The 16,881-nt window shown below is 42.2% G+C and overlaps 1 protein-coding gene across 1 annotated transcript in view; it reads right to left on the reverse strand.

Moving 5' to 3' along the window:
* STAC (SH3 and cysteine rich domain) overlaps window positions 1–16,881 on the reverse strand; it is a 378,751-nt gene that overhangs the window by 24,130 nt on the left and 337,740 nt on the right. The window contains exon 9 of the mRNA XM_077491753.1: window positions 14,196–14,247. Coding sequence (XP_077347879.1) covers window positions 14,196–14,247 — 52 coding nt within the window. The remainder of the gene's footprint in view (window positions 1–14,195; window positions 14,248–16,881) is intronic.

Here is a 16,881-nt window from a genome sequence, read left to right on the forward strand (position 1 = left end):
ATTGAATTCTAAACATTTCCCAATCTGTAAGATTAGAGGTCTCCTGATAAAAATTGGCCCCCACCTCAAGAAGGCAAGAACTCAGCAAACTCTTGACATGTTAGACAAAATGAGTCCACCCATAAATAATCCCTAGATACCTGGGCTCTGACGGAACTCACATCCCTGAGTAACCAACTGGGACTGGGCTTGGGCTCAAGCCTTTATTACGGGGGAAGGAAATGCCAAGGTGCATACCACTGAGGAGTTTGCGGACCAGTTCCCCAAGTACTATACTTCATTGTATAACCTGCCACGCCCTTCCCCTGAGAGGGAGAAGTCCAGAGAATAGAAGGCCTAAGGGAGTATATTCAAAAGTCGGGCCTTCCCCGGCTTCCTGACGAAGTTCTGATGGCTTTGGAGGCGCCGCTTTTGGGTGAGGAGGTGGCGCAAGCCATAGCCTGAATGCAAAAGGGCAAGGCCCAGGGCCCTGACGGTTACTCGCTGTCTTATTATAGACCCTTCGGCGAACTTCTGACACCACATTTTCTAGCAGCTTACAACGACGCCGGGCAAGAGCCTTTGTTACGGTGATACCCAAGGAGGAGAAGGACCCCTTGCTTTGTCAAAAGTACAGACCAATATCCCTCCTCAATGTTGACCTGAAGATTTTTACTAAGGTCCTCTTGATGTGGTTGTCAGAATGGATTCCATAGCTCGTCCATTTGGATCAGGTTGGTTTTGTGCCCTTGAGAGAGGCGAGGGACAATACCACAAAGGCAATTATCCATGCTACCAAAATGGGGGGAACCCTGAATTTGCTTCTTTCTACCGTCTCCGAAAAGGCATTGGATAGGGTGCATTGGCCCTTTCTGTTTGAGACCCTTCAACACGTGGGTTTTGGTCAGCGGATAATGAACTGGATACAAGCCATCTATTCTAGACCCTCAGCTCAAGTATAAGTAAATGATCAGCTCTCCTCCCCCTTTGGGATCACCAACGGGACAAGGCAGGGGTGCCCCCTGTGCCCATTGATATTTACCTTGTACCTGGAGCCCTTCCTCCGTACGGTGAGAGACAACCCTAACATATAGGGACTGCATCTAAGTGACACCATGTCCCCTAAAATAGCAGCCTTTGCTGATGATTAGCTTTTTTTATATCCAATCCCCTGGTTTCTATTCCTAACCTTGATAGTAGAACTGAAGAAATACGGAACGCAATCTATCTTTAAGGTCAATTTCCAGAAATTGGAGGCTTTAAATGTCTCCATGCCGACCTCGTTGGGCAACCAGCTATGAGCAGATTTCCCTTTTAAATGGGCGAACTCTTACATCAAATATCTGGGCATCCGCCTGCCAAGCAGGACGGAGGATATCTTCCCCCTCAATACCCCCCCCCAAAAATGAACATTATGCCCCGAATACTATACCACCCGTAGACCCTCCCTGTTAGGATCCCGAATGCTCTCCTGAAAGCAGCAAGCCATGCATTGGTCACGTTCATTTGGGCAGAGAAGCCCCTGCGGCCGGCCCAGTTAATTTTATGCTTACCTAAAATGCTTGGAGGAATGGCCCTCCCAGATGTAAATTGGTATCATGCGGCCTGTCACTTGATGAGAATCTTTGAGACACCAAAACAATGGATCCAAATAGAGCGTGCCCTGACGGGAATCGAGTTGGACATGTTGCCTTGGTGCCAGAAGACCCTACCAGACCATGCAACAAAACATCCTATGGTAGGGGAGACATGAAGGGTAACTTAAAAAACCTTTCGTGAACACTCGATCGCACCCAGCCCCTCACCGCTTACCCCAGTAATTCAGAATCCTGATTTTAGTCTGGGACTTGGTGATTCCAGATTTCAAGACCTGAAAGAAAGTGACAGATGTCAACTCCACCAGTTTACCAGCAATGGAAAGTGGATGTCTAGAGAGAATATCATGGAAGTCCCTCTTCTGGCAAACCTCTCCTTCTGGCAAAAGCTCCAACTAGTTCACTTTATTAGATCGCAGCCCCCCCAGTGCCCTTAGAGAGAGCCTTGATGTCTTTCAAGCTTCTTTGTTTGGAGCAAGAACCAGTGCGTCATACGATCTTGTTAACATACCAACTCCTTATCATGCCCCCCAAGGGATACAGACCATCTTATATAGCCAAGTGGGAACGTGACCTGGGAATACAGCTAACCAATAGACAGGTGGAAAGAATAATTCTCTTCACGTGTAAAACATCGATATGTGCCAATCAGCAGGAGGCTGGGTTTAAAGTATTGTCACATTGGTACTACACTTCAGTTAGGTTACACTGGATGTTCCCTCAGAGCTCAGACCTATGTTGGGGGTGTTGGGAGGAGTCAGGCAATCTTCTACACATCTTCTGGTATTGTAGGTTCCTGACCCCCTTCTGGATAGAGGTCCATTGCATTAAACAGAAGTTCACTGACCGGGTGCTGCCAGAACTCCCTAGTTCTTTCTATTGCACCATCATAAAATACCAAACAGGGCCTACAGGAAATCAATCCTGCCCCTACTGATCACAGCGACGATAAGTTGTATCCCCCTGTTTTGGAAGCAAACAGAGCCTCTGGGAATGGCTCCCAGGCTGAGGAGGGTAGCTGATATCCACAAAATGGAGGATCTGGTGGCAACCGATAGGGGACTCAGAGAACAGTTCCTCAAGAGGTGGCTCTATTGGCTCAAATTCTTCTACTCAGAGGAGTATGCAAGATTGCTGGTTTAATTACCTGGTGATGAGAAAGCATGGGATGAATCTTGTGAAGTCTGTGGAGGGACTGGGGGAAGGATCCTCCTCCCCTTACTTTTTCCCCACCCTAATCCTTTCCCTTCATTTCGTTCTCTCCCCCCACCCTTTTTTTTTCTTTTTTTTTCTCTTCTCTCTCTCTCCTCTACTGTTTTTTATCTCGCTTACTCTCAATCTACTGAGCATTTTTTTCTCAGTTCTTCTTTAGGAATGCCGACCCATAGGTCGCACTCACCCCCCCCATTACTTAAGTATAATTGGAGTTCAATTTTACATGGGAAACACTGAGCTTCTTAATCTTGGGGTTGGTCAACCAGCTCAGGCCTGTTTAGGGTTCTACAAACAGTCATACCTTATAGTTTGGCTTTTATGGTCTTACCAGTAGAGTTGCATTTAAAAAATAAGCAAAATTGTTGGTATCTATGTATTAAGATATCTTTACTGTTTTGATCACATTCCTTTGCAAACAAAGAACTTAACAGAAAGATGGGCGGTATGACCATATTACATACTCTGTTATCATGTACACTGTTACTGTTTGTAATTTTAATATTTTTGCATGAACGTAATGGCCCCTGTGAGGGTGCGTTTGGCCTCTTTATGTTTTGTTATGTATCTCTATGCAAAATCAATAAAACTTGAACATTTTTAAAAATAAATAAATTCCCAATCTGGTTCCATGGATATTCTCCAAATAAGAGATATAAAGGGATATGATTCAATAGAAATACTCCTTTTGTTTTAAAAGCTATGAAGTCGGACTTTGAAGGAAGGTATTTATTCATTAAGGGCTCCCTGTTTAATAAAGAGTATACATTAATTAATATATACTGCCCTAACACCCACCCCTGTCTCTTTCTTAGAAAAGTATTGAATAAATTGGAAACGTTTAAAGAGGGGAGGGTGATAATGGTAGGTGATTTCAATTTTGTATTCAATCCAGCCCTGGATACCCAACCTCTTTCTTTAAGCTTAGAAGGAAAATATTTGAAGGCAGTGAAACTAAAATTATATCAACAGCAACTAGTGAAGGTATGGAGAATTTTACACCCTAGGGGGAGGGACTTTACATTTTACTCTTGGGTACATTCCTCTTATTCAAGAATTGATTATATTTTCCTGGACCATCAGCTTTTAGAAGCACTACTGAAGACAGAAGTGAAATCAATAACTCTCTTGGATCATGCCCTAGTTATGGCTAGGTTTGAATTAAAGGACATACCGAATAAGCAAAGATCCTGGAGGTTAGATGAATCTCTTTTATATAAGCAGGACATTTTTAAGGACTTAGAAAAAGATCTGAACCTGTTCTTTAAGGAGAATAATGTAGAGAATATTGTGGCAACTGTATTGTGGAAAACCCATAAAGTATTTATGAGAGGGAGATAAATAGCAGATAATAGAAAAAAATATGGACAGCGCAAAAACAACTGATCTTACAGAAAATTCAGGAGCTGGAGCTTATACATAAAGGGTTAAATGACAGTAAAATAATGGCTGTATTAACAGAAAAGCATGAAGCATTGAGGATACTGTCAGCACTGGTTTAGCCCTTCCTTCTCTCGGCTGGCTGCTCAGCTGTCGGCTAATTGCCAGCTCTCATCTCTATCCACAGTTACTGTACCAGCTGTTCCTGATCATGCTCGTCTGACCTGCCTACTTAAAGCTGTCCAGCTCACTTCATCTCTGCCTTCGCCTTGGTCACATCACAAGAAACCATCTCCTGCTTTCTGTTTAAAGACTGGCTTGCTGACATCCCTTCTGGCTCCTTATCCTGCTTGCTGTTTCTCCACTTGGATCCCTGACTTCTGGCCTGGCTGATTACCCGATCTGGTTATTGAACTCTGGCCTGGCTGACTACTCGATCAGGTTACTGGACTCTGGCTATGCTTTGACTATGCTTTCTCTATTTACCTTTTTATTTTTATTTAATAAACAAGTGTGATTTAATTGTACTTCTGACTCGGGCTGATTCATAGTTTCTGACAGTAGGCGAAAGCCATGAACTTAGAAGTTACAGTCAATCCACTTGTTGGTAATATTTTTTCCAGATTGGATGAGCAAGATCCCCGCATGGATCAGTTTGCCATGGCGTTACAAACGCTCCTGATTCACACGGCTCACCTGAAATCCCCCACTGTGGCTGCTCCGGTACAACCTGAGTCACAGGCCGTCCCTGCTGCTGCACCAGTCTCTGTGCAGGCACTTGCCTCGTGTATTACCTCTATAAGTGGTATGTCTGGTTCTGCTCTACTTCCCCAGCGATTTGGGGGTGATCCAGTTCAGGTTGAGATATACTTCGAGATGCTGCCCCAGGCGTTTCCCATGGAGAGAAGCAAAGTAGGTTTCGTGATACCTTTGCTTTCTGAGAGAGCCTTGGCCTGGGCTAACCCCATATGGGAGACGCAAAAACCTGTTGTCTTGAGTTACCCTGAGTTTGTGGCCTCCTTTAAAAGGGTATTTGACATTCCCGCATGCTCTGCTTCTGCTGCCAAGTGCCTCATGTCCATCAAACAGAGTACGAGAACTGTTGCTGACTACGCCATTGAATTACATGACTCTGGCAGCAGAGGTTGCTTGGAACAATTAGACCCTCGTGGCTGCTTTTTCTCATGGTCTCTCAGATTCCATCAAGGATGAGAAAGCCCAAGATATACCTACTGAGCTGGAGAGCTTGATCTCGTTTGCCATCCTCATTGACTCCAGACTCAGAGAAAGACTTTCTTTTAAGGAGTGCTTGCGGAAGCCTCCTGTACGTTTGCCTCCTAACTTTGCAGTCCCACCCATGCCTCCCTCACCTCCCATGCCTCCTGGTACCGAGTCGGTCAGTGAAGATGAACCCATGCACCTGGGCTTCACGAGTCTCTCTGCAGATGAGAGAGCCTTTAGGAGGAGGGAGAGATTGTGCCTTTATTGTGGCCAGGCAGGTCACTTTTTGAAGTCTTGTCCTACCCGTCCAGGAAATGCCCGGACCTTGAGGTCCTGTCATGGACAGACCTTAGGTGGCGTTGTTTCATCCCCAGTTATCCAGAAGGATAAGCTCCTGGTTTCAGTCACCCTTTCTTAGGCTGAATCGTCCATCGAGATACAAGCTCTAATCGGCTCTGGGACTGCAGGCCTGTTCATTGATGCTGCCTTTGTATCAAAGCACTCGATTCCACTGCAGCTGCGTGACACTCCACTTGCCATTGAGGCTCTTGACGGGAGACCTTTACAGCCTGCCCATGTGACTCATGAGATGGTTCCATTGTCCATGGTCGTAGAGGCTCTTCACCATGAGATAATCTTATTCCAAGTTATTTCCTCACCCAGGTTTCTGCCTGTTATTGGTTATCCTTTGTTACAGAGGCACAACCCCTCTTTTGATTGGCTCCATGCTGAGGTTCTCTCCTGGTCACCACAATGCACTGAGACATGCTTCCTGAAGGTATCCAAGGTCCTGTGCACCTCTTCACTCTCCTCCCTGCCAGAAGAGTACCGTGATTTTAGCGATGTTTTTGACAAAGGTCAAGCTGGTAGTTTGCCTACACACCGGTCTTATGATTGCGCAATTGACCTTCAACCTGGTGCCATACCTGCTCGTGGCCGGGTTTACCCTTTGTCGGTCTTGGAGGATAAGGCCATGGAGGAGTATGTTGCAGACGTACTTTCTCGAGGTTTCATCAGCAAATCCTCGTCTCCTTCTGGTGCTGGTTTCTTCTTTGTGAAGAAGAAGAGTGGTGAACTGAGACCTTGTATAGATTATAGGGGTCTCAATCGCATCACGATTAAGAATGCCTACCCGATTCCATTGATTACAGAGATATTTGACCGCCTCAAGGGAGCAACGGTTTTCACAAAGCTTGACTTGAGAGGGGCATACAATCTCGTGCGTATTAAGGAGGGCAACGAGTGGAAAACTGCGCTTAATACCAGAACAGGCCATTATGAATACCTGGTAATGCCTTTTGGCCTTTGTAACGCCCCAGCAGTTTTCCAGGAATTTATTAACAATGTCCTCCAAGATTTGTTGCGGTTATGTGTGGTGGTTTATCTCGATGACATCCTCATATTTTCCAAGTTCCTGGAGAGCCACCACACAGATGTCTGTTGTGTGCTTCAGAAACTAAGAGAGAAAAATCTCTATTGTAAACTGGAGAAGTGCGAGTTCCATCGTGAATAGATTACATTCTTGAGCTATGTCATCTCGCAACCTCCGACTTTGTGTTTCCTCACTGAAGTTTGCACCTCGGTTTATTGGGCCGTTCTGTATCCTTCCCAGGATTAACCCAGTGGCTTACGCGTTGGACCTTCCTCCTAGTATGCGCATCTCAAATGTGTTTCATGTCTCCTTATTGAAACCGTTGGTCTGAAACCGATTTACCACCTCGGTGCCACGTCCTCATCCTATTCAGGTTGAGAACCATGGGGAGTATGAGGTACAATCCATTATTGACTCCCGTAGGTTCTGTGGGTGTATACAGTACCTGGTGCATTGGAAGTGGTACGGTCCGGAGGTACGCTCCTGGGTTTCATCCTTGGACGTACATGCCCCTGCCCTCCTCCGTGAGTTCCATAGGCATTTTCCCCTCAAGCCCGGTGGCCCTCCGAGGGAGAGGGGTCATTGTGGAGGGGGTACTGTCAGTGCTGGATTAGCCCATCCTTCTCTGGGCTGGCTGCTCAGCTGTCGGCTAATTGCCAGCTCTCATCTCTCTCCATAGTTACCAGCTGTTCCTGATCATGCTCGTCTGACCTGCTTACTTAAAAATGTCCAGCTCACTTCATCTCTGCCTTCGCCTTGATAACATCACAAAAAACCATCTCCTGCGGTTCTGTTTAAAGACTGGCTTGCTGACATCTCTTCTGGCTCCCTATGCTGCTTGTTGTTGCTCCACTTGGATCCCTGACTTCTGGCCTGGCTAATTACCCCATCTGGTTATTGAACTCTGGCCTGGCTGACTACTCGATCCGGTTACTGGACTCTAGCTATGCTTTGACTACACTTTCTCTATTTACCTTTTTATTTTTATTTAATAAACAAGTGTGATTTAATTGTACTTCTGTCTCGGTCTGATTCATGGTTTCTGACAGATACACGACAGGTATTTCTGAAATTAGCTATAAGGCAATGTGAATTCGGTAATAAACCTGGGAGATTGCTGCCAGGGGTAATTAAACCTAGAAGGAACCTGAATTATATTACAAAAATAAAAGATAAAAGCCCCGTACACACGAGAGGACTTATGTCCGACAGACTTCCGAAGGAGTTCCGTCGGAGTTCTGCCGGAGTTCCGACGGAGTTCTGACGGACTTTTCGGCGGAGCGGACTTGGCCACACACAATCACACTAAACTCCGACGGATTCGAACGTGATGACGTACGACTGGATTCGAATAAGGAAGTTCATAGCCAGTAGCCAATAGCTGCCCTAGCGTCGGCTTTAGTCCGTCGGAATAGCATACACACGAGCGAATTTTTCGAAAGGGACCGGGTCCGGCGGAGTTCCTTCGGAAAAATTTGAAGCATGTTCCATATTCTAAAGTCCTTCGGACTTTGGCGAGTCAAAAGTCTGTTGCAGCCCACACATGATCGAATAGTCTGACGGACTCAGTCCGTCCGACTTTGGATGTTGAAAAGTCCGCTCGTGTGTACGGGGCTAAACAGGGCGCAATGAAACACTCAACTAGAGATATCAGTAATTTTTTTTTGAGTATTATCAATCATTATATATAGTAAACGACAGTCAAGTTTGTGATGATAAACAAAATAGAAGAAATAAAATTGAACAGTATCTTCGGAAAATAGAACTACCAGTTATATCAGAAGAAGATTCAAGTAAGCTTGATAGGGATATCTCCAAGGAAGAGATAGAGCGGGTAATTAAATTCAGTAAGAGTGGGAAAAGCCTAGGGCCCGATGAGTATACGTCCCTATATTTTAAAAAGTTCCTAGTAACTCTGACGCCTTATTTCCATCTATATATGAACTCCATTGGGGGAGGTATGAAGATACGTGAGGAAGCTCTGGGGGCCTATATAACAATCTTGGTAAAGGAAGGGAAGGACCCAACATTATGCTCCAGTTTTAGTCCAATTTCCCTGATTAATGAAGATGTAAAAATGTATGCGAGGATCTTCACCTAAAGACTGAAGCTGTATATGCCAGATTGTATAGAAAGGGATAAGGGAGGCTTTGTCCCCAGCAGGGAAGCAAGGCACAACATATTAAGAACAACCTTTTTAGAGCATGAAGCAAAAAAAGGAAAGAAATCCACTCTTTTCCTATCAGTAGACTCCGAAAAGACCTTCGATAGGGTAGATTGGGATTATATTTTGCAGACACTATATAATTTTGGCATAGGCCCATGAATGCTTAGGTGGATGGAGGCTCTGTACTTCAACCCTACAGCCCAAATTCAGGTGAATGGAACTTTGGCAGAAACATTTAGGCTCTATAATGGGACGTGCCAGGGATGCCCACTCTCTCCTCTACTTTTTGTGTTTTCCTTAGAACCCTTCCTAGCATCTATAAGAGCTAACTTTAAAATTGAAGGTATAGAGGTTGCTGGGCAAAAGCATAAGATATATACATTTGCAGATGATATTATGCTATATATAACAAATCCCAAGCAATCACTCCCAAAGATTCTGGAAGAATTGGGTAAATATGGGGCGGTTTCGAACCTTAAGATCAACATGGAGAAAACAGAGATACTAAATATCTGTGTCCCCCCAAGGGAGAGAAGAGAACTTAGAGCTCTTTTTCCTTTTGTGTGGAAGGAAAAAGGACTAAAATATTTGGGAGTATTTTTTATCAGTATCAATAGCAGATTTATAACAGAATAAATATTTACCTCTTTTGAATAAAATTAAACAAGATCTTAAAAGTACATAAATTGTCTTGGTTTGGTAGGATAAGTGTAATTAAAATGATGATTCTTCCGAAAGCCCTGTATATCTTTCAAAGCCTCCCGATTAATATTCCAGGGGCCTATTTTAAAACCATTAGATCTTTACTGCAAAAATTTGTATGGAATAGAAGAGGAAGTCGCATTTCCTATAAAACAATGAGTAGCTCTAAAGATAATGGGGGTGTTCCTCCCAGATCTTGAGACATACCATGCAGCAGCAGTATTGAGGAGAATTATAGACTGGGTTCATAATGTCCCATATAAAAAATGGGTAGCATTGGAGGAAAATATGAATAAAGCCGCCCTAGGCCAGATTATATGGATCCAAAGGGATTACAGAGGTCTTTCTAGAAAAACGGCCCCAATTACAATAGAAACATTAAGTGTATGGCATTTAGTACTCAAGGATATATCAGGGCAGTACAATAGCCCTTTGATGCCCCTGATGGATAATATTTATTTTGATCCAGGGAATGATAATAAATTGTACCTAAAATGGACCCACTCAGACGAATTGAGATTAAAAGATGTCCTAAAAGCAAACGTCCTTTGTTCATTAGCAGAGCTGCGAGAAAAATACGGTACAACACCATGGGAAGTTTGGTGATATAGACAGCTACAGCATTTTATAGAATCCCTTCCAAAACCCCTTCATTTGGCCAGAAGGCTAAATCCATGGGAAAGATTAATTGACCAAGGGGGAACAAACAGACAGCGGATTTCTAGAATATACAGGATGTTAATAACCTCCATGGACGAAGGGTTGGTGTGTCCCTTGGGGAGTTGGGAAATAGAACTGAACCAATCAGTACTAGAGATGCTGAAAGGAAAGGTTCTGGAATATGTTCACCACCTCAATGGACACAAGGATAAAAGAAATGAATTATAAATTGTTAACTAAGTGGTACTATGTTCCATCTAAAATGCATGAAATGAATCATGAGCTATCACCTCTATCTTGAAGGGAGTGTGGGGAGGAGGGAACTCATGTACATTTATGGTGGCAGTGTAGCTCGATCCAGCCATATTGGGTGGAAGTATTGGATTTAATTAAAAAGATTGAGGGGACAGAAGTAGAATTAGACTGGAAACGACGCGACCGGGGGTTCTAGGAAGAAGTACAGAGCAGCACTCGCTCCATTTCTGTTGAATGCAGCGAAAGCATTAATCAAACAATTAAAACAATGGAAAACAAAGGAAATATTGATGATAAAAGATTGGTTTAGAGAAATAGATAGAATGAGGATAATGGAAGCATTAACATGTTTCCAAAAGAATGCACAAACAAGATTCCAGGCTAGAAATGGCTAGAATTTAAACAGTCCTCAATCTATCTGGGAATTATGGGGACCGGAGGGAGAACCTAGGGGCTTGTCCCCTGCTGCTGGTCCCCCGTCCCCTCCCCAGGGAAGAGAAGGGAATATAATTCCCTCCCTCCCTTTCCTCTTTTTTTTTTCTTCACACAACCTGAAGGAGGATAGCAATGGGAGTAGAGAGATGAGTATCTCTCTCCTCCTCGAAAGTAAAGATAAATAGACAAGGGTAAGAGGGGGTGATTTGTTTATATTGGGGTAACACCATTCACATAAAGAGTTTTTTTTTTTTGAGAGTGGGGGAAGGGAGGGGGATCGGGGAATGGGCCTGCTCCCCATTCTTCTCTTTCTCTCTCTCTCTCTCTTCTTTGGTTTATTTTTTATTTAGATGGTCCAGGAGAACCAAAGAGGAGCATATGCTGTGGTATAGACTTATTTTTTATATTTAAATGTATGTTAGAGGATAGATCCACTTGTGTACTTCTGTGTATTTTTTATGCATTCATGTGTATTTTGAGCATGTCTTGGATGATTTGCAAATAGTTTTTTGCAAAGTATGTAAGATTTTTTACTTGTAAAAATTAAATAAAAATAATTTAAACGGGTTTACCAACCAAACTACAGCTCCCTGGTCAACACCAGCCTAGAGCAAACCATTCACCATGTGTTCTGACTCATGCAAATCAATTCATTCATACTTAAAAGAGAAGTATGGCAAAAGCTTTTTTATGCCATCCTTCTCTTCTGGGTCATAGGAGTTCAGAAATTAATGATTTTTCTGATTATGCTGACTGCTGGTTAAAGCAGCCTGATGGCTGATGTCACAGAGCCGGTCCAGGCTCTGCAGGAATCCCAAAATAAAGTCAGGATCCACCCAGATGCCCTGATGAGCAGCTGGCTCTGCCTCTCAGCATACCATTGAGAGCCTGAACCAGCTACTTCCTTCACCTACACATCTCATCGCTCCAGTGAGCGACGGAGGGACAGAGCAAAGAACCGGTGACTGACAGTCACTGCTGTCCACTCAGAGTATTCTGAGGGCTGAACGATCAGTGGTCATATGATCGCTCAGTTCTAGGTCTTAGAGCCAGACAGATGCTGCAGCCATATAGGTTAATATGTACAGTATGTTTATTTTTGCAATTCCACACTTCTCATTTACAGTAGAACTAAAGGAAATAGTTATGCCTCATTTTGGATAGGAAGGCTTATGACCCCCCATATGGTTTTTGCATTCTGTGTTTCATTGGCCAAAACAGGAAGTGAGAGAAAATCCCTCTAAAGCGAGAGAATCCCTGGTTATCTCCAGGGTCACCAGAATTAGTGTCCCTATTGGAAGATATCTCCACTATTCTGGTTATGGGGACATCCCAAAATTTGGGATTTTCTTTTGCTTTTGGAAATAATGGTAAATAGAATGAATAGAGAGGGTGAATCTCCTTAACAGGGGCACAGACAGCAATAAAAACCTGACAGGTGTTCTAATCCCTCTTCCCTCTATCTGAAACAAAAAAAATGTTTTGCCTTTAGTTTATATGTCACAATCTGTCACAATCTGTGTTTATCAGTGGCTGTTAACACCTAAAAGTATCAGTTTTGGTGTACAATTTTAAATAAAAAATAACCTGGCCCTTCAAAAAAATTTAAACATTTTTAGTATTCATTTCAAATTGTCTATATATATATATATATATATATATATATATGTATATATATATATATATATATATAGATATATATATATATATACTATATTGTCAAATTAATTGGGCCGTCTACCTTTACACGCATATGAACTTCAATGGAATCCCTGTCTTAGTCCTTAGGGTTCAATATTGAGTTGGACCACCCTTTGCAGCTATAACTGCTTCAACTCTTCTGGGAAGGATGTCCACAAGGTTTAGGAGTGTGTCTATGGGAATATTTGACAATTCTTCCAGAAGCACATTTGTGAGGTCAGGTAATGATGTTGCACGAGAAGGCCTGGCTTGCAGTCTCCACTCTAATTCATCCCAAAGGCATTCTATCAGGTTGAGGTCAGGACTCTGCACAGGCCAGTCAAGTTCCTCCACCTCAAACTCGCTCATTCATGTCTTTATGGACCTTTCTTTGTGCACTGGTGCGCAATAATGTTGGAACAGAAAAGGGCCAATCTCCAATCTGTTACCACAAAGTTGGGAGCATGAAATTGTCCAAAATGTCTTGGTATGCTCACGCCTTAAGGGTTCCCTTAACTGGAACTAAGGGGCCAAGCCTAACCCCTGAAAAACAACCCAACACCATAATCACCCCTCCACCAAATGATTTGGACCAGTGCAAAAAGCAAGGTCTATAAAGACATGGATGAGCAAGTTTGGGGTGAAGGAACTTGACGGACCTGCACAGAGTCCTGAAATCAACCTGCTAAAACACCTTTGGGATGAATTAGAGTGGTGGCTGCTAGCCAGGCTTTCTCATTCAACATCAGTGCCTGACTTCACAAATGCACTTCTGGAAGAATGGTAAAACGTTCCCATAGACACACTCCTAAACCTTGTGGATGGGCTTCCCAGAAGAGTTGAAGCTGTTATAGCTGCTAATAGGGGGGGGGGCCAAGCCTGCGGACTAAGACTCGAATGCCATTAAAGTTCATGTTCATAAAGTTCATAAAGTTATTGGTGCGCAATAATGTTGGAACAGAAAAGGGCCAATCTCCAATCTGTTACCACAAAGTTGGGAGCATGAAATTGTCCAAAATGTCTTGGTATGCTCACGCCTTAAGAGTTCCCTTAACTGGAACTAAGGGGCCAAGCCCAACCCCTGAAAAACAACCCAACACCATAATCCCCCCATCCACCAAATGATTTGGACCAGTGCAAAAAGCAAGGTCTATAAAGACATGGATGAGCAAGTTTGGGGTGAAGGAACTTGACTGACCTGCACAGAGTCCTGAAATCAACCTGCTAAAACACCTTTGGGATGAATTAGAGCGGTGGCTGCTAGCCAGGCTTTCTCATTCAACATCAGTGCCTGACTTCACAAATGCACTTCTGGAAGAATGGTAAAACGTTCCCATAGACACACTCCTAAACGTTGTGGATGGGCTTCCCAGAAGAGTTGAAGCTGTTATAGCTGCAAATGGGGGGCCAAGCCTGCGGACTAAGACTCGAATGCCATTAAAGTTCATGTACTTGTAAAGACAGGGGTCCCAATACTTTTGCCCAAAACTCTATTATTTTTAGATCAGTCAACACGTTTAACATTTTTTAATATTACCTTCCACCAATCTTCATTTGAATCATCCAATATAGTAATTATATCACCTGGTCTGCAAATAAAAACATAAATAAAACTTTTTTGAATACAAATACACATATATTCAATCTCATATATTATTAAGGTATATAAGAAAATATTAGTGGCCTCTTGATGAAGTCGGTAATGAGTACATTAATACTAATATTGTAGGCCATTAAAGAAAGATCCCATTGCATTTACATTTGCGTTATAAAAAAAGTGCAAGCAGAAATCACACATTTCCTGGAACTGACACTTGCCCCCCAAAAAAGTCATCATTACCTCTTGATGTTTTATTGCTTTGAGTAAAATACATACAATATAAATGGCTCATAAAATCTTCATTGCCTTGCATAATTAAATACATAGTATTAACTGTATTTGAAAATAATGTTATTTGCATTTGTTAAGACAGGAAAGTGCTTTAGCAGCACTGGAATTTAATGGTTACTGCCATCAGTGGACTGAATATTGCCATTTGAAAAGTTATTTTTAATTTGGCCCTCTGTCTCATTTGAGTTTAACAGTTGGCTTATCCCTGATATATAAATTTTATTTGATTCTCTCTGATAACGGAAAAAAAGGTGAAGTTAAAAATTGAAGAACAAATCAGTCTGAGACATCTGGGACATCATTAAGTTAAAATGGAAAAACCGTAAAAAGCTGAAAGTGCTGAATGTTGGCCAAAGAGCACCAGTTTGATATGCTTGTCTTAATACTGTATATTGTCAACTCTCTATACAACATATCCCTTGCATATTAGCGGAGAAAAGATGGTCAACAGGAGAAACACAAAATCTGCAGTGTTATATCAAGCCATTATGTCAGACCAAGATATTGTCTGTGAAGAAAAAAAAAACAAAGGCGAATTTACATTGCAATTGCAAAGCCACTGCATTTGTTCTTCTCTTTGCACAATAATTACAACTGTATCTGCCTAAGTTTATACTTTTACCTTTTGTTTGTGCTAAAGATATGGCTGGAACTAATTTGTGTGTAAAAACTACAACACGATTGTTGAATGAACCATAACATTTCTGTGGTTTCTGTTTTTCTTGATGTGCCTATTCTGGTCCATTGTTTGTCAGCTTAAACACTCATAAAAAAATACATCTATATATGTAAAAAGCGGTATATTTTAGTTTAACCTTAGAAATTTTGCAGCACAAATTACCTTCCACAGACTTAAAATGAAACTAACTGAAAACATTATAAAAAATTGGAGAGAACAACATGTTACATTTTAAAAAGGTGATAAAATGAAATTATGGTAGTAATTCTGTATATTAATAAGATCTTTGATGAAAGTCTTTTCACACCACTGCAATAAAAAAAAAAAGGTTTGCTGGTGTTTGTCTAATTTTTTGGACGCACATATAAGTAAAAAGTCTCTGCTGGCACATAGTAAATGAGTTTTAGTCATAAATATTTGTGCGTCAGCTTAACTTTTTAAATTGTAACACTTGGGCCATGAATAAATTGTACAAATATTTCAAGTGGCAAATTGTATGTGGTGTTCTGCGAAAGATCACCTTTAGGGCCGGTTCACACAGCGGGCGATGCGAGGCGACACGACTCGCCTCGCCTCACTCCCGCAAGTCGCCCCCGTTCTGTACAATGGAACCGTTCTGAGAGGAGCGACTCGAGTCGCTCCGACTCAGAAAAAAGGTTCCTGTACTACTTTTGGGCGACCTCGGGGCGACTTGCATTGACTTCTATACAGAAGTCATCTGCAAGTCGCCGCTGAGGTCGCCGCAGGTCACGGCGAGGCAAGTCGGAGACGCCTCGCCTCGCCTGCAGTGTGAACCGGCCCTTATGCACTTGCTAACTCTTGGAAAATTAAGTCATGTTAGTAAGTCAAACCAATGATCTGCCGAGCTAGTGGCAAACAAATAACAAGTGCCAAGTTGCTTGCATATTTATCTAAGTCATTATTTTTGATACATACAAATGAAAACATCAATATTGTTTGACAGTATCAGAGCACAGTTTTATAGTTCTATGCCTATTTAAAGTGGAACTTTACCTATAACAACTTAAATATAAATAAATACATTTTTTTTAGCAAGGAACTTACATTACACGTTAATAAGTATGCTACCAAAATTTGTGTGCTGTAAATTGCCTCCAACATTAGTCCTGCTTCTTTTGGCCAGAGGCTGCCATTTTGCTGAAGCCCAGAGCCCTTGAACAGCAGTAAATCTGTCAGCAAACCAGCCTTTTAGTAGCTCTGATTTTCAGCACAATGCCAAAAATGGAGAGCAACTGAGCATGTGCAGAGCAGGGTATTACTGAATTTAAAGAGTATTAGATACATATTTTTTAATGTTTAATGTTTTTTGCTATATCTGCAAAAAAGGCCAGTCTGCAGTGGTCTAGAAGGACTTAATTTCCGGACTAAAATTCCACTTTAACTATAGCAAAAAAGGTTGCTTAGGATTAAAATATATTTTTTGGTGAAACATGACTAGCTAAAAGGGCATGCGTCTAGAAGAATAGAAGAGCATCTACTGGGGCTTTGAGATCCTACAATGTATGGTCCTATAACAAATTGTTTAGCATGGTTTATTGGAAAAAAAACCTCTCTAATCACAATGAACATATGCTAAAAATCTCTTGTGCATGAGTCCCCTTTAGCATACGTTCACTGAATTAGTAATGTCCT

This window comes from Lithobates pipiens, unplaced genomic scaffold, assembly GCF_037356315.1.
Source record: "Lithobates pipiens isolate NorthernLeopardFrog02 unplaced genomic scaffold, aLitPip1_a1.2 Scaffold_19, whole genome shotgun sequence".
Taxonomy (NCBI): Eukaryota; Metazoa; Chordata; class Amphibia; order Anura; family Ranidae; genus Lithobates; species Lithobates pipiens.